The sequence below is a fragment of the Tetrao urogallus genome, assembly GCF_951394365.1.
Source record: "Tetrao urogallus genome assembly, chromosome: 1".
Classification (NCBI taxonomy): domain Eukaryota; kingdom Metazoa; phylum Chordata; class Aves; order Galliformes; family Phasianidae; genus Tetrao; species Tetrao urogallus.
Genome location: NC_136813.1, coordinates 79,402,390 through 79,421,740, shown reverse-complemented (window position 1 = coordinate 79,421,740; position 19,351 = coordinate 79,402,390). Strand labels below are relative to the sequence as shown.

Sequence of the window (19,351 nt, the reverse complement as noted above, 5' to 3'; positions counted from 1 at the left end):
TAAATATTTGTGTGAGGCTCTGCATGAAGGAAATCCACTCAGCTGTCTGGTGGCAGCCTATGAGCACAGAAGAAAACTGACTGAAAGAATCCAAATTCTTTCCTAGCTTTAAAATAGAAAGGAAAAGCATGGAAATACTCATACAAATGAACAGCTCTTTCTCTTCTATATAAAAATATTTATTTTTGTCAAATTTTCACTATAAATGTAAGGCTTAGAATGCTCTAAACATGTGCATACATTTACTTGTAAAATTCATTATTTTCCCATTGCCAAACTTAGATCTTTGTAGCATCAGATCCCAATTATGCAGTTTAAATATCCTGAATTCTATGTGCTTAAATATGCTAATTTAATGATACATTAATGTACATTTTAGTCTTTAACAGTGTATTATTTCATTTCAATTAAGTGAAATATTTGTGTCTGTATCTTAAATGTGCTTGGTGTGCTTCCTTGAAAGACTGAATCAAAAAAGTCATCATTACTTTTCATTAAGAGGTCGATAATGCCAAGTGCTCTGGAACTAATTCAGTGGAATAAGAGGTCGCATTTTGAATTTTGTTGTGAAGAATGCAGAAAAAAATCAATGGCAAGATTAATGAAATGTTAACATCCTTCTAACCTTCTTGATAACATTATGCTCAGGCTGTGGAGAATATCAATTGCTTGTAAAAGAGATGTGACTGAATACTCGACCATGTGGTATAAGCGATGCTACACTCTTCAATGCTGACTTCCCTTTTTTTCTCAGCCAATCCTTTTTTTGATTTTGCATTTTTTTGTACTTTGGTTGTACTATTTGGAAAAGCCTGCCAAAAGTAGGAAGGGTGCAAAGTGTATGAGTAAAATTAAAGAGCAGGCACTAGTTTGAGTTGTCCACTCTTCCTTCCAAAGAACCACTCATATTTTGCTCATTAAAATCTGCAGAAGACAAAATTAAAATGGTAATACTTTTTTCAAAGTTTCAAAACCAATGAAACGACTGTGGGCTTCATTTTCTCTCCTACACAATTTATCTGAAATTATATGTTGGAGTGTTTGTTCTCAAAAAAATAATGAACAGCAAAAACCAATACTACCAACAAACGAGATAATTAATGCCTTCCTTTGATCCATTATTTCATTATTTCAGTGCTTGTGAAACCATAATCCTTCAAGATAAAGAAGCACCCAATGCCTCTGATATTGCCACTGAATGGATCAAATGAAAACAAGTGGGAGATTACAGAATAAGTTCTGACACTACAATAGGATACTCTTAACCCAGCAATAGTGTTAACACACAGAAAGGTCAGGATATATATGGGGAAGTCACCACAACTGACATGATGGTGTGGTCATGCCATTTTCTTTTCTTGCCTTAGTAATGGCCATAATGACATTACAGGATTTAGAGAAGCGTTAATCCATTGGAAACCTTTGAATAAATATGAAAATATGTCATTTCTCGAAGGAATGAATCATAAAAAATAATGCAGCATTGAAACTGTTTTGAAGGCTTCAAGATATCGTCTGTGAAGACAGTTTGCACGTTCTTAATTTGAGGGAAACTTATTCACACTATGCCAAAACTTTCTTGAGCACACAATTATGATTCTAATGCTTTTTTTTTAAATAAATATAAATTTTCGTAACATGAAGGATCCAGCATTCCTACTGACTATAGCTGTGTTATCTGTGATTGCAGGGAACACTTCTTTCAACCCTAGTTCCCTACTTTTAATAGTATTTGCAAGTGTAGGAGAGCCAAGATTTACAGTACACGTACACAGATGGGTTCAAGCAAACATGAATTTATTTAAACTCCAGTACAGCTAGATGTGTAGTCCAGTCTGGGAAACTGTTAGATGCTTTAGCACAGTGGTTTTCCTGAACTATCATACTCCCCATCTGTCAGTTATTTTTTAACTTTGATGAAAAGTAGAAAGCTCAATTTACAGCAGAATTACTTTATGCAGTAATTTTGTTATCCAATGGGCTGACATACTGTCATAAGCAGACAATTCTAAAAATGTGAGATGTCTGGTATACACAGGGTATGATCACATCACTCCCATCTCCAGGAAAGTATTTTAACACAGAGTAGGTGACCTCTCTGATCGTGGTTTGTGGAACTGATGTCAATATTCTAAATGTCTATGTCTGTATTCTGATCTTCACTCTTTTTTTTTTTTTTTTAATGTTCTGTCTCCATGGACTGAGAGAGAGCCAGAAGAGCCAGAAGCCATAGGGCTCTTGTGGCTGAGTCAAAGCCTGGCAGCTGGGGCACATATCTTGCCAGTCTTTTGGCCATGTCATGTGGAAGCAAGAGGTTCTGCAAACCCTTTTCTGTTGGGCTCTATTCTACCTAGGCCTTCTTTTGCATAAAAGCACATCCAGGCAACCCCAGACTCAGAGCAAGTATGCAGTAAATACACCATAGCTTTCTGTTTTCTGAACTGCTCACTGGAACATACATTTTACACTTGAAAATATTTGGTTTCAGCATATCTTCCTTTTCCACAACAACCAACCAAACAAACAGAAACAAAGCAAACAAAATTTAATCAGAAATTTCCTAATCTTCTCCTAATTACAATCAAGTCACAAAGGACTTGATATTACTGTGTAATATGGTAATAACTAAATCCTTCCAGATTTTGGGTACATAATGTTGTCTGGAGCAAATATTTAGTTGTAGAATAGAAAGGCAAAAATCCAAAAGTGAAACAAATCTGGTAGCATCCCATACTTAATTTTACAAAGAGAATTTCCTCATTTTCCCTTGTCAGCAAACAATGAAGTCTTCTATCCAAGTATTCTCAGAGTGAAAATGTGACTGACTGTTGCTGCACTTTCTTGTTCAAAGATTTCTTGTTGTCAGGCTCCTGTGCATTAGCAATAAGCAGGAATGTAGTTACTCACTACCTGTTTCCTCCCTCAGGAAGAAAAATACCTGCTAATTATCAAATGCATGGATTTTGATCATTTCATCTGAAACTTTTCTTTTTCCTGTGGAGATTCAGAGCAATTTTCTACTTTTGTACCTGAAAGCATTGTTCTTCCCTTCTCTGTTTCAGGATTCTTTTTTAAATAAACATCAGAATAAATTCTTCTAGCTTTATATCCAGGTACTTTGCAGAGCTGTTTCATGCAATAGCTGTCCTTTAATTCAGTAAGCACATCTGAGTATGGCATACAGTACCATACAATGGCAATACTTTTTGCTGTAGATGGGAAGAGGCTTTTTTTACCTCTTCCCATTCCTAGTGAACAGACAAATAATCCTTTGCGGTTATGAGGTTTATACTTATTTTCTGCTGCTTACTAGGTGTCATACAACCAGGATGGAGCTCTTTAGCTCAACAGCCTCCATTAATTTAAAAGGCTGAAATGAAACATAAAACAGACATTGCACGGGCAAATTTAATGAAAAATAATAATAATTCATGGTTTCTTCTATGAGAATACACTGAAGCTCTGGATTAGTTTGGTACAGTGAGGTCAGACATGGCCCATGCTACAGGTACAATGCACGTCAGTCAATCAAAGACCACTTGTACTTCAAGACTCTGGTCAAACAGGCTGGGAAGTACGAACTTTGCTGTGGCATTTTAATTGTATGGAGTTGAAAGTAAAGACACTGACTAGCGGTCTTGGACTCAGCCAAAGGTCAGACAAAATTGTTTGGATCTGTCTTAGGGGTAGACATTGAAGGTGAAATGCCAGATACATTAAAAACAAATGGAGACATGATTTCATTCAGTGGCTCAGGATTTTAGCCAAAACACCTGTTGCATCATTGCAACATTGCATTCTTTAATGCTGTCCATTTATTTCAGTGATCATCCAAATGTAGAAACGGTCATATTCCCTGTAACATTCTAGAGGGTTAATGCTGCAGAAGTGATATAAATTTTTAGAGGATGAAGTTGTAAATGCTGCTTGTTATTCTGAGGATGTGCTCAGCAGCAGTCTTTTAAAGGCTCAATGTAAGCATAAAATGAAACCCAGACTCCATATGCATCTACGTTCCTCTTCTACAGGGACCAGCAGACAGACTCAACTTTGAATTTTTATTATATATCTGCATGTTTTCTAACAATTTGCATGTTGCCCTCCAAGGGGACGGCGGTTTGGACCTTTGAGGTTTCATTAACCTTAAGCATTGCAGCTATTTCTGCTAATGGAGTACAGAAAACCATACATAGATGAAAAATTAAAAATAGAAAAGTACCTCCATAAAGTTATTTTTTTCTTATCAACCATGTTCAAGCAGATGACAAGTCTGGATTCCCAGCTGGCATGGTATGTTATAGCACAAGACAGATTGACTGATCAAAATAAAGAGAAACACACAAAACAGTATTTCATAGCGTCGATAGATCTGAATCTTATTTTAATGAAGCTGTACACCAGTCAGCCCATACCTTTGTGTGTTGTGTAATCTCCCAGAGTCATTAACAGCGACTTCAGAAATAGCCAGGGCTCCAAAGGGAGCTGACAACACATGTGCTGCTCTGCAGCCAGGAGTAGCTGGAGACACTTCTGGCTTTCCCAGATCTTCCCCTTGTGAATCAATGGAAGATTGACAGCTGATGTTCCAGAACATGTGTCAGCATTGTAAAAACTCAGGTATTCATCTAGAAGCAATGCACTGATTTAATCAGGTGTTTCAAGTGGGGTCCATAGAAATGACAGAATGGATTCTGCAAGTCCTGCAGGGAACAGCTGTGAGACTTTTCTCTTTGAAAACACACCGTGTTCAGCAAGAGCTGCAAAGGGGTGAGTTTTCAGAATTTCACACAGAATTCTGTACCTGTTTCATTATTTGTGGGGCCGCATTTAACGCTCACATTGCAATAGTGCTCATTACCCTCAAAACAGTGAAAAAGATAACCCAAATTCTTGGATGATTAAAAATACCAAATCATCATGAGTCTTTCAAAACACTTGTTTTTTCCTCAGGCTATTTACTGTTGATTGTGATGCTCACCTTATCATTTAATTTTTGTTCTTTAAATGCCACGCTTTTTTTATTGTTAATAAAAACAAAAAACTGCCAACATCAGCTTTGTCACGGTGAAGTACCTGTTAAATGGAGTATTCCTAATGATAGTCTAGATTCTTGCCTGAAGTGGGAAATGGTGAACTGAAGGGAGATTATAAATGCAACACTGGTAAAAGGGTTAAAGAAGTATAATCAGTTCTAAAAAGGTTCTTGAGTATTCTCAGCACACCATAGACTAGGAAAAATAAGAATGCCTTTTGCCCTTTTATAAAAATACTAAAGCAGCAGGTATGCATTTTTTCCCCTTCCTATTAATTTGTCAGCCACCTTTAAGGTGTATTTTTCCTTATTATCTGTAATTACAACTAAAATTTCTAAACGATAGGTACATAAGATTACTACTTATTTAAACTGAATAACCTGTTATTAAAAGTGATTTTTCCTCATGTACTTACTCTGATTTCTTATTTGTAGCTAAATGAAGAGAAAAGCTTCAATGTTTCTAAGCCATTCTCATTAATATGGAAGTGAGTAACTAAATTAAATACTACTATTGAAGTAATTCTTCTTTTTATATATAAAAAGCTGGTATAGCATTAATCTCAAAAATTGTTCTCAATGTGAAAATGCAGAAATTTTTATATACAATTATCAGAATGTTAAAATTTATGAAAACTAAAATATGGTGATAGAAGGTATTCCCTTGGTTTGTATGAACTATTTGCTGGTCTACGAAAAAAATTATTAGTGGTAGGTGGTGAAAGACTGAACAGTAACTACCTAGTAAGGAGTCATAGCATAGCACAGCATATGCTTATGAAAGACAAGATCCTTTTTTTGAAGAGCAGAAAGTCAACAGTTGTCATGTAGGATCTGAAAAGGAAGGGATATAATTTTTTCTGTACAAAATACGTATCCTAAACTGACAAAGTGTAAAGTAGTGACTACTCCTTATTATCCTAATTCAACAAAACAGCTAATTACCTGTATAAAATACATGTTTATTTGAATGCTCCTTAGTCCAACTGTCTATGATAGTACTTATATAATTGGGTTTTGTGGTGTGAAAAGTGGAGCTGAGATAGCCTTGGTGTAAGTAAACCAACCAACCAACCAAAGAAAACAAAACAAAACATCAAGAGAGAAATGGCTTGGAAAAAGGCTTTCAATCTAAAATTCTAGACATTGAATGCCAATGTACTGCATTCATCTTGCTTACCTTGGAAATCTATCCTTTGAAAACAACAATAAAAAAAACAACAACAGCAAATAAAAAGCCATCAACAGCAACAAAACAAGAAAAACAACTTCAAAGCTCAGAGTCGTTTGACAGAGCTGCTGGCTGAAGAACAGGAGGTATCTCAGTCTTCAGATGATAGACTCTTTTTTTTTCTAGCTTACTTTTTTTTTAATGGTTCTATGTGCCATAAAATAGGGAGAGAGTAACATAAGGAAAGAGGAAAAAACATAATTTTTAATTTGAATTAGTAAGTTTCAAGGAAACTAGAAAATCTCATATTCACTGGAGACATAAACTGAGATTTCATTCCTTGAATTGCTTTTCAGATGTAAATAAATAACACAAATGAAAAGAGTTAACAGTAAATGTAGGCAATTATCCAAAAATAAATTGTAATTAAATAAGGAAAATCCTTGTTTTGTAACTAGTGTTATTTAGAAAGATGAAGACTGAATTTTTTTCTAAAGGTGATTTTAACAGAAATGGAAATTGATATTCATAGGGTAGGATTTCTTATTGCTACAATTTGCCAGTAGCCATCAAGAATACATATACTGTGCTGAGACTGCTACTACAAACTTATTCCATGAGTCCCTAGAGAAGACTTTGTAATTGCAAAGTCACTAACTTCAGCAGTAATTTCAGTATAGCTGTACCTGCATAGCATGATCATCAACACAAGCAGTTCAGCAGGTGCCTAGGCCACTGAAAAAAGCTATACTTGAAAGTCAGCATCTGAAGCATTAACAATCTCAAAGCATTTTCTTTCTTGGCTTCACAAGAAGTTTACTGGGGTGAAACACAGGAAATCACAGAGAAGTGTGTTTTACCTCATCTTAATTTGTGCAGTGAATAAGGAATTTTTTTAGGTAATCCCATAGGTCCGTAAGCCCTGAAAGTCTTTTGCTGCTATATAATGGTAAAGATGAAAATCACAACTACTTAAGGAGTCCCAGATGCAACAGAGATTTCAAGGCAGAAACCATTTTATCAATTTCCTAAATGAGAATTGATTTGCTTCCTCTCAGAAAACAACAAAACTCATTGTTAATAGAGTGCATCACTCTCAGCCCAGAAACAACCACTACAGCTGTCATATACTGAATCCAAGGAAGATTTCTTAAATTTAAAGAGCTTACAAATGACACTTCTCAACAATCTTAGGAACACTTTAAAAAAAAAAAATTAAATTAAAATAAAAAAGGAAACAAAAAAAAGTGAAATCAGAGAAACTCCAGGGCCTTGATTCCCACGTACCAAGCCTGGCCATGTGTAGTCTGAGACCTTAGTCCCCGGGTTCACCAATGTTTCCTTTGCAAGGAAATTTGAGAATAGCGTGAAAGACATCATAGAGAGAGCCCTGTCCAACACTGTAGGAACAGTTGTGGGAACTAGAGGCGCTGAGAGACATTTTGAAGGTTGTTGAATCAACTGTCAGACAAAGGTCTGTCTTTCTAGTTATCGGCTGAATATTTTTATTTTTGTTATTATTGTTCGTAACCCTCAAACTGGGCTTCTAGTCAGATGATTGTGACAAGAAACATTTATGAATTTTTATTAAAGACCTGTGTTCACAGCACATTTGTTCAATCTTCTTTCTAATTTCTAAACAATTCTGTTCTTGTCAATTTTAATGTCAGCCTCTTCATGCAAAATTTCTTCTTTCTGATGATAGTGCTTATTTATTCCTTCACACAAAAACTTTAATCAGTTTAAGTGGTTACTAATGTATCCCAAAATGGCAGTGTCCAGTGCCTGCAGGCATTTTCTACTCATAAATGTGTTGTGTGCTCTTTTCTCTGAAATTGGAACCTGAAATATAAACACGCATATAAATTCATGATTTTGAGTAATTTTGCCCATCTGACCATGTCAAGTAGTTTTCAGCCTAACTTCTTAACCTTCTGGATTTATTCTCATATACCTTAAGGCTAGAATTTGGATGTCTGAACATCCACTGAAAACTCTCATGTCTTGAAATGGCAAGAAAAATTTCAAAATAGAAATTTTGGTGAATTGGAGTCTCCTGGACACTTTAAGGCAGCATCAGAAAGGGTGCTTCTGGTCTGAGCCCCTTTTCTCCCCTTCTCCCCTTGCTGCTTGTCTTGGTGGCTGTCCTGGTTCAAGACTGATCCCTGCATGATTTCATGGGCAGAAACAATCTCTCAAAGGAGGAAGTTGTCCTGGGTAAAACTCTGGGAAAATTTCCATAGATATTAGGAGGCCTGGGTTTCACATCTCTCATAAACAAAGAGAGGATTTCTATACAGTGCTGTATCTCCTCTGATATAAAAAAGCTTTTAAGATCAGAGAGTGTGAGAAGTTAGGGTGTATCTTGATCCAGAGTAATAACAAACATTTTCTTGCATTTTTTTTTCTCTTCACTCTTACTTAAAATATAACACTTAGTTTATTAAGTTCATTTGAAACTGAGAAAGGCAGCAGAGTAGATCCATGGAAAAAAAAATATGAAAATAATAACAGCTAAAATATCAGAGGATGAATGTGGTATAAAAGTGTAATGTAAGGGCTCTATGTACAATAAAACATAAGAATTCATCACTTCTTGAAGCAGTTTTCAATATAATATGCTAATACTTGAAGTACATTTTACAGACAAGACTTTTTAAAATAAACTTCTAAATTTAGAGTCTTAAACTCAGAAAGGATGCCTGCCTGCCATTTAACAATGACCAGCCCTCAGAAGTTCCCAATGAACACCTATTTCTGAAAATTTTGTTGTTTTCAGAGTATTATTGAACAGGGTATCATCTTCATTATGTATTCTGTCAGATCTTAAATTGATTTGCTGGTCAAACAGGTTTGGGGATTTCAGACTACTTCACTGATAGGGATGAGCTGTCTCTCTGAGAGGCAAGGCCATGCCAAACAACTTCATGTGGGAAAGTTGCTTTGCCATAGGTCAGAGAGCTTTGCCAGTGCTCCATTTTCCAGGGAGATATGTCAGACATTAGTGATGAAGTCCACTAACCAAACTCCAGAACACAGTGTTAATTTGATTATGTTCTACTTCAATAGAAAAGGGAGTTAACTAAGGGAAAAAAGAGGGCTTTCCCAGAAGACAAGGCTGAGCTGAAGTATTTGCTGGAGAGAGAAAAAGAGGAAAACAGAGTCACTGAGATGAGAGAAAATGGGAAATTCAAGGATGCAAGTTAGGGAAATGAGGAATCGGTATCTGAGAATGCTTGTTTACTCTCCATCACTCTCAGATAAAGTAATAAATTCAGTTTCGATGGTTAAATACTTTGTTTTCAACTATTTCTCAGAATTTGCCCATGCCTCCCACAGAAATATGCATGAGAAAAACTAGTTTCTAAGGAAAAGAAAGAGGAACTGTGATGAGATTCAACATCCTGAAAGCCTTGTTTAGAAATGAAGCACTGCATTTGATAACAATTTTTAAAGGAAAATTTCAATTGGACTTCACTTCTACAGTGTTTCAAATTCTCTCTGGATACACCACAGTGAACACAAAAAGCCTGTGCCATTTTGATGTTTGCTTATCTACGTGCTATCCTGAAGTATGCCAGCTCATGATGTAAATGATGAATAGCATGTAGGCGCTTGGCTGTGGCGCTGCAGGAGTTCAGGTCAGAAAAAGATTTTACAGTTCAGCATTTTGTGTCTGTCAGTAAGAGGTGAAGCCAAGGGAAAGGACCTGAATTTATGTCTGCAGTTTATCTCCACACAATCCATGGTTTGGCCTCCTGTGGGGCATTTTCTCTCCATCTTCTTAATTCTGCAAGAGCACAGGTGAGAGAGACAGAGCAGAAGAACAGCTGCAGTATCTTCGTTCTCACAGTAGGTTTTATCCATGTTGCTAGTATATATACTATACTGAGTACGGTAGAAGCTGCAGTATTCTGTTATGAGAATCTGCAAGTAGTATTCCTCCTGGTGTGTTACTTCAATTAAGCATTCAAACAATGCATCAGCATTGAACATGTAAGGAGAATCTAAGCTTTATCCTGTAAATTAAATTAAATTGGCTCAGTAAAACAAACTGATGTTATTTTTCTTTCTCTTGTATTCCAGAACAGTACAGTTTAAAAACTAAAATTTTGTTACATAAAATGGATGATTAAAGCATTTCCATTCCTAGGGCACTGATGTAAAGGGTAAGAGGAGAGAGAGACAAGTTTGTAACGCTTGCTAAGAGTAAGTCTGCAAATTAATTGGAGAGATTTGAAGTAACAATAATTGACAGCTGTAAAAGTAAGAATTACTGCAACAGAGAGAAAACATTAAATTGCAACTATTTAAATAATTACTAAACCAGATGTTTCTTCTTTCATCATATGATATGATTATTATTGAATTCATACATGCAAGTAAGCATGCTTCTATGAACTGTGGGTTGCATTTTGAATGAGGGAGGATCTTGGCTTCTGAAAAAAAGTAGAGTCTGTCAAAATACTTCATGAATCATAGTCATGGGCCACAGTTTCCTCTTCTGTAAAATAAGTAACCTGTTGTGATTATTTTTTCCCCACTGAGTTGCACTAATATACATCCTTTTCGTCAGTCTGATAGGATACAAAATGTTCTAATGTTCTGCAGCATTTTGTTGTTCTGAGCATTTTCTATTTTAAATTCTCATGCATTTTTAGATTGGAGGCAAAAATGGGTCATTCCCCAGTGATCTTAATATGGAAGGCTTTCCCTTACACAGAGACCTTTAATTTTGCTGCCACTCTCATCCTGTATCAGTGACAAATCTGGCCAGTGCAGTATCTATTTCTTAAAGTATGTCACATATAGATGGTATCCACAGGCTATTACCTTGAACTGTAATATAACTTTCAGCAGTATTTCAGTAAAAAGGAAGGTTCTGTCATCAAAGATGTAGCGGTAGCACAAAACATCAAGAACTCTGACCCAAGAAACCAAATATAATTAATCAGAACCTGAAGCTCAACTGGGTTTGCTGTCCAGCAGCAGTTTTATTAGTGGGCAGAGAAGACCTTCTTTGTTTCTTAAAAACAGAAGAAAAGAAAACACATGTATACATTTGACACAGTCCAGAGCATACACTGCAGACTACTTTTGTTAAAGCTGGCTTTCCTTGAACCACAAAACAGCATTAATGACCATTAGCCAATCTCCAAGTGATTAAGTAAATGAACTCAGGAAAATGGACTGTTGGGTGTGCTCCCAAACACTCAGCACAGTTTATTGAAACTGATCCATTTAAACAAGCAGTATTCTGTTCAACCTCTGCCTATCAGGGAAATACAATTACTGAGGACACTTCCATGCTTAAGAGGAGGTGAAGCTGGCTTTCAGCACTGACAAAAGGGAACAGCCTTGAAAGCCTCAGTGTTGGTAACTTTCATGTGGTGTTGGGAGCATGGAAACATGGATCTAAAAGACACACGTGTCACCTTGAGAGCCAGAAGGCAGCACAAACACCAGCTGAATAGTTATTGCTGCTAATGTGCTGTATGAGGAATGTGTATTAAAGTCAGTGCCTAATGCAGTGGGAAATAAAAATTGCAGTTGTTAACGCATCTTGAACTGAAATTAAATTTGGGTCTTAATGGAGAGAAATAGGCATATTTAGAAGGTAAGAAACATACTGAAAAGCTGCCTTACCTCCATCTAGTTCTTCAGCTCCAAAATGATTCCTGTAGAAGAGCATAATCTCTATCTTGTAACACTTGTAGATAGTCACTAAACAAACAAGCAGCAGCAGAATAGCACCAAGCCCACCAGCAAGCTCAACTGTATACATCAGCTCTGCAAAGAATTACAAAATACAATAATAGCCACATTCCAAAACAGAAAAGATTAACAGCAGACTTCATATTTAGGTTAATTACTAATATAAAATGAGTGATATTTTATTTTATTTTATTTTATTTTATTTTATTTTATTTTATTTTATTTTATTTTATTTTATTTTGTTTTATTTTTAAATTTGAAGATCCTGTGGAAAAAAATACCTAGGAATGTGTTTTCTTTATTAACATAATTTTTCCTTTGGTGCAGTATCTAAACTGCTCTTATGTAAAACAACAGATGCTGGAATATGTATGCGAGTATGCATACATACAAGAGAGATTTGATAACCCTCGTCCATCTCTCTCCCTGCAGATACACTACAATTCATTTTATGAACATAAACATTGACGTGCCATTTACAGTGAAAGCAGAAGTGAATTTCTTTTTTGGGGGGGGGAGTGGGGAGGGCATGGCATAATGAAAACATATCCCCTCCCTTACTCCACACATAAATAAGAAAAAGCTCAGGTTTTGGATGAATTTCAGTCTACTGGCTAAGATCAAACTAGGGATTTTTTTTTTTTCCCAAAAGAAAAACAAGCAAACAAATAAACAGAAAGCAAAGAGAAAAACAGCTTGAGGGATGTGAAGATAAATTATCCTAGGAAATCCAAAACCACACATCTCAGATATCTGCTAAAAGCTTTGACACAGTTTCCCAATGATCTGCAACTCATCTTTATTCTCTTCTCTTTCCACAAGCAGGGTTGGTTTACGTTTAGTCATTTCAAATCATCCCAATTTGTCAGTTCTGACATCATCATTCAGAACATGGGCACCCCCGGTCCCTTTGCTGTACTCTGGGCTGGAGATTGACATGACTGAGATCATGCCATGTAGCTCTGTTCCTAAGGATGAGGACTCTGGTCAAATGTAGCCACATCTAACAGTAACCTCTTCAGTAGAGTCACTTATCAGGGAATAAGTAATGCATCACCTTCAATTCTTCCCGTCTAAACCATGGCATGCTCAAGGAAACTTAAACAGCTTCATGACATCCATTTTGTTTTTACTTTGGTTATCAATAGGAAACTGACAACTGGCAACAAACAAAAAGTGTGGGAATGTTGTTAGCAATGTTGTAATTTGAACTAAGTAATAAATGGCATCTCTTAGAACCTTACAATCTTACAATATTTTTCCAACACTGCTCAGTGCTAAGGAATGCCAAGAAATCAAATCTTGGAAATCCAAGTCATACAGTTTTGCTTCAGCTCAGCTCCATGTTGCTTTCACACCACCCTCTTCCAGTGGGCAGCATCTGTCTGAACAAAGTACTATAGCCCTGATGTAATCAACTAACAGGTTTAATTTTTATTAATTTATTTATCTATTTATCTATTTATCTATCTATCTATCTATTTATTTATTTATTTATTTAGTGGTTATGTAGACTTGACACAATATGATTCAATTAGAGAAATAAAAGCTTATAGAAAAATGTGAGAATTCCGTTTATTTTGACTACATCTATTGAGAATCACACACTTTTTTATTATTTTGAAGTGACTGTAAGAAGATTTCATTGCTCTCTAGAAGACTCTAAAAGTGTAATAAAATAAAATAAAAGAGTATTTATGTCCTGTGTCATTCTTTCCAAAACTGTGCTGGAAACTCCTTTGTGTTAAATAATTTTTAATAGTCTTCTGGTCCAGAGAGGGGAATGTTATTAAAAACAGCCAACAAAAAAATTGTTTGCATAGCCAAATAATGCAGTATTTTACAATATCAATGGAAATGGAAATTACTCAGGGCTTACTATAGCCTGTTTATCATTTTGTACTACAGGTGTTGCAGCTGTTCAGTAGGGACTAGGAGAAAGGGTTTTTAATGTGTTGGGTTGCTAGGTACCAAACACTCTATTTATGTGCCTGCTGTTATGACTCACTAAAAGAGAGGGGAAACTTTACAGCTGGAAAACAGAAGTTTTTGCTAAATTAATGATTTTGAGATTAGATGAAAAAAATAACTGCAAGTAGTTACTCATTCTCTAACCCTGTGCATGAAATCAAATAAATGGACTGCATCAGTTTTGCTATAAGAGAGGCCCTCCCAGGTGCTTTTTTACCCATAAAATAATTCAAGACTATTCTGGTATATTTTCTTTGATAACCTGAACACAGATGAGCCTACCCTAAATTTGCTAGATAAGCAAGCATGAAACAAACTTCTCAATTCACCCTAAAAAGTTTCTAGAAATTTCCTTTTTATCTGCCGCCACCATAGTCATTGATGAGCACAAGAAGGATAAGAAGGGTCTTTCTTAAACAGATTTGTTTGCAAAGTCAGTTTCTTGCTATACCCTTTGTGCACAGAAAGCTGGTATTTTCATCCATGCTGAGCTATGTTTATCAGCACATCCTCACCCTCTGTCTTGAGTGATGTTTATCAGGCCCTGAGGCAGAGACACAGTAATTAGCCCAGCAGTCTGCTGTATTCTCACATCCCACTGTGCCAATGCCTAAGCCAGCCCCTAAAGGCCCAAAGCTGGTACAGCCCCATCTGCATAGCGCTGTGAAGAGCAGCACAGATTAGCCTGGGCACAGTGCTGCATGCAACTGTGTGCTTTCAAGCCTTGAGCTAGTGTTTCCCCAGGTTGCTAAACTGTACAGGGAAGCTAGCTGTATACATCAGGATTTTTTTGAAGAGCATCACTGTATGCTACTCGGAATTGAAGGTGTCAGAAGCAGCAGGCTCACTCCAGCCATTAGTGTTGGCCCCTCAGATGGCTGCCATCATTTCACCTTCCTGTGTCTTGGATTTCCTTGTGTGAAGTGGGAAGGAGTACCTGGACTCCTTCCTGGGAGAGGTTATTTCTGAATGGTGCCTTGTGAAGGTGATGTGCATGAGAGCAAGAGCGTAGTAAACATGTCATAGCAAGGACAGAGTGTGAGGCTGCCTTTGTAATAATATGATTTTTTTTGGTGCTGCCTTATTCTGTCTTTAGCTTTGCAATTTAAGTATGACTGCTACAGCAGGCACTGCACTGCCTTTGATCTGCTTTTCCTGCTTAAACGTAGGTTTCTCGTAGTGGATGGTTGCTAAAAAGGTTCAGTTTCTTCTGTGCCTCTTCTGTGGCACAATACCACATCAGAGGGGAGAGACAAAAAGAGCAAACCTTTTAAAACCCATTTAACCTCTGTGTTACATTGCTCGAATTACAGACCTTGCCCTCCTTAAGGAGCCAAGACTGAATGTAGAAAGTAGTAGAGGAAAATTACTCGGCCAACTCTTAGGGGGACAAGCATTCTGTTAAACACAACAAACGAGTGAGCGCCAAGGAGCTATGTTCAGAAGCACAGCAATCATTTAGTTACAGGCAATTAACAACAGTCCTCTGGTAGCACGGAAACAGTTCTACTCCAAGGGAAAACACATTGATTACTGCTGCAATCGTAGATTGGTTTCTGAATAAATAGCTTCAATTTAAAATGAGATTTGTTACAAGCAGTTTGACCAATGGCTACAATTTTTTTCTTTATCAGGAGTCTTTGGCCTGGAAAGCCAAAGAAAGAAACAGCTAACTAAAATAAAGTACGTCCTCTCTAAACATCTGCATGATGCAATGGAAATAAACGTACTCATTTTATACTGATCCTATCCTAATTATCAAGCATATCTTTGATCTTCACCTGAACTTAATTTTTTATAAGCTTCCCTTCTCTCTGTCACATGTGTAATGCACTTATCTTAGTTTACAAGAAAGTAAATAAAAGGGTGCCTTCAATATTCATATATTGTGACTTATACAGTGTGCTTCAGAGATCTTACATTTAATGATCTGTGATAATTTAAAATTAATCTTATTCTATTCATTAGTTTGTATACAGCTGAGCTACTAAGAAAAATAATTATATTTCAAGCATCCTTTTGGGTGATTTATAACTCTTAGAGGATGCGTGATTTATAGCTGTGTACTCAATTTCTGAAGCTTTTTCAAAATCCAATTACAGTCTATCTAAGGTTTCAATTTTGCAGTCATGCAGATTGCTTAACTTCACAGACTATAAGTAATCCTTCTGAAGTCAATGGGACTATTCACAGAGCTTCAGGTTATCCCACACTTAAATCTTTGTAACTTTATGCCTAGACTCATTTTCCTTCTCTGCTTGTCTTGGACAATTTCACTTATAAAGCTAAATGCTTGCTTAGATTCAATCTTCAATTTATCTAGATATAGGTTCCAAGACTTCAATTATTAAGTAAACATTGAGATAATGTATATAATTAGGAAGGGGAGCAGTAAAAGATGATGATTTCTAAAACTCTTAGCTGTTGTTTTCTATGAGAGAATGGAAAAAAGGCAGATACTGGTAACCTGGAGAGATGCATCATAAGATGTAGTTTTGACTGCAGAGGTGTGTTTCCAATAAAGGAAGGAGAAGACCAGCTGATTCATCTGAATCTCATTTCACACATCAGCAGTAAACAGTAGACAGATATGACGAAGAAAGAAACCATACTCACAGTTTGAGAATGGAGAAGTATGCTGTTTTTTCCTTTTTTTAATGTACATATATACATGCATTTGTATTATTATATATATGTATTCAACTCCCTACATTTTGAGATTTTTCTTCATTTGTTTCAAAGTACCAAATAAATCTGTTTGTATTTAAGGAAGATTGCTTTATGGATAATGTTGCAAGTAACCAACTGACAAATGTAGGACAATAACACTTCTGAAGCCCATAGATTTGGAGTAGCAGACATGAAGTGTTCATTAGCTTGATCATGAAACCATCTCTTAACAAAAAGCATACGCTTACTGCCAGCAAAGGGTCACACAGGACAGTAGATGTCTGCAGAGTTCACTTAAGATGGGTAATTTAAGTTACAGGTAGTTTCGTGTTTGTTTGTTTTTTTTTAATGTTTTTCAGTGCAGTAGCTTCATTTTATCTGTTAGAAATACTGAGTTATCTCACCCTATTTACTAGATCAAAATATAATATAAGCATTGGAATAGGCTCCCCAGGGAGGTGGTTGAGTCACCATCCCTGACTGTGTTTAAAAACCGTTTGGACGTGGTGTTCAGGGACATGATTTAGCGGAGGGTTGTTAGGGTGGTGTGGTTAGGTTGTGGTTGGACTTGATGATCTTTAACGTCTTTTCCACCCTGAGCAATTCTGTGATTCTATATACTCCCTATTCATATATGTATGTATGTATTAGTACCAATCCAAGATTGGAATCTTGTCAACCCATTCACTGTACAACAGGCAGCATATCCAAGCTGCGGTTCCATTGAATTTCTCAGTGCTACCAAAATACAGAAAATCATGTATGATAATGGTTATTATATTCCTAGCATTGACATTTTTATTCCTTCTGAGAAGTGTGGGATACATGTCCTCAACAGAAGAATAATTACAGTCTTGAGTATGTTATTCTAAGGAAAGACAAGATTGGAAAAGACATAGATGCAGCAATACCATTGAAGTACACTAGATTTATATACAGAACACTGCATTTTAAAGGCAGTTTATACCTCAAACTGAAGGAAAAAAAAATCATTGTGATGCTGAATTAAAATAATGTCTAATTAGCTTACCAAGTAAGCAAATTGTGTATGACTTAAACATTACTGATTAGGACAGCTTTTATTTGCTTATTGACATACAGAAATCAAACATCCCACACCATTACTTCTTTTAGATCTGCTGAAAGAAATGAATGTAAGAAGCACTTGGAGGTGCTAAAATGTGAAGAAAATAGAGTACCAAGTTCTAAGGATGCAAAATCATAAAACATGCTGTTTACATTTCTTCCTAAGGATAGCATTAATGAATAATTTACATCTGCGTGGCTTATAAAGCAATCTGTGACATTTTACTTTAAAATATTTTCTTCCTTGTTAATCAAGGTTAGAATTGAAGTTATATATATAGACATTACATAAAAAGAACATATCTCAAAAGTGGAACAAAAGCTGTTTTAAAAAGGAATATCTTAAACAACCAACTTGCTTGACAGTTCTTCAGAGAAGAACTGGATTTAGGCACATGCTTGGTAATCTGGCTAATCTTTTCACTGGAGAAGTCTTACTTCAGTTTTAAAAGGATGAGAAAAACCTTGCTGATGAAGAGTTTTATGAATACTATCTGTCCAATGCCATTCAAGAGCACTTTGCTAATTTACTGATTTTAGATGAGATACTGAGTGTAAAAAGAGCAGTCATTTTTGGTTAGGCTTGAGGAAAGTAGGCAGGATGTTTTACACTTTTGGCCCAGCATCACAAACTTCATGAGCGACTGTATCTTTGTACTGTTCAGTAGAAGACATCCTGTAGGTTTCTTCAATGGCCATAGGGGAGGAAATCAATTCCCATCAGATCAAATCAAATTTTGCTTTCAATTCTGAAACAGAGAGGAGCTCATAAGAGCTTTTCCTGCTGTGCAGAGTAAAAGCTGAATGCATTATATGCTGGAAGATACATATGTGTGAGGTCTTAACAAATCACGTGGATCTGAGTTTCAGAGCAGTTTTGATTCCACTGAGACTTAAGAGTTGTGCTCTTAAAATTCCTGCTTGATATTTTCAAATAATTAAAGGTAATTAACAGAAGCTGCAATATGAAACTCCTTTCTCTCATATCTCATGTGATATGAGCCATTCAGAAATTTCAGAAGCACCATGAAGCATTATGGCAAAGGGAACTGTAACACAACGTTTCTTCACAGAGGTCAGAAGAGCTGGTTCTTTTAATTGTCACACATGACTACTACTGTGAGAAACTGTATCTAATGACTGAAATGCTCATGAGATCAAAAATTTACATTATTCAAGATCTTAATTCATAAAACAAATTTACACTACGTTGTGAATGACACAGTAATTTAATGTGCTTGTCAACAATTCCATTACCATTAACAGCTGGAGGAAGAAAAGTCAGAGTTTCCTACTATTCAGAATTTGCTATTAAATTATAAAGGAAACACTAATGCTATGTTTCTATGAGCATAACTTGCTTCCATTTCAAACATGTATTTTCATGGGCAAATTCAAACAGAACAAATCTCTTCCTTGTAACAATTTATTTTGTTTAAATTCTTTGTTTCCATTGAAAAAAAAGTAAAAAGCTGCTTCAACCACCCCTGAGTTACTCAACTGTTCAATGAAAGAACGTCATAGATACTCAATGACAGAGGAAAATAAACCCAAAACAGCACTGAAAATTGCACTGAGAAAAAGAGAAGAAAGATAAGAAGACACTGACAAAATCGCATAAGATATATTACCTGTTCCCAGGTTTGTTAGCTATTCCAAGAGAAATTTAAGTATATTATTTAGCTTCTAAAAATATAACTAAAATA

General features: G+C 36.0%; 1 protein-coding gene across 1 annotated transcript in view; it reads right to left on the bottom strand.

Moving 5' to 3' along the window:
- Nucleotides 1–19,351, bottom strand: part of IL1RAPL1 (interleukin 1 receptor accessory protein like 1) — a gene marked incomplete at both ends in the record, with an annotated part of 599,615 nt that overhangs the window by 2,445 nt on the left and 577,819 nt on the right. The window contains one exon of the mRNA XM_079549852.1: nucleotides 11,850–11,993. Within this exon, the coding sequence (XP_079405978.1) occupies nucleotides 11,850–11,993 (144 nt within the window). The remainder of the gene's footprint in view (nucleotides 1–11,849; nucleotides 11,994–19,351) is intronic.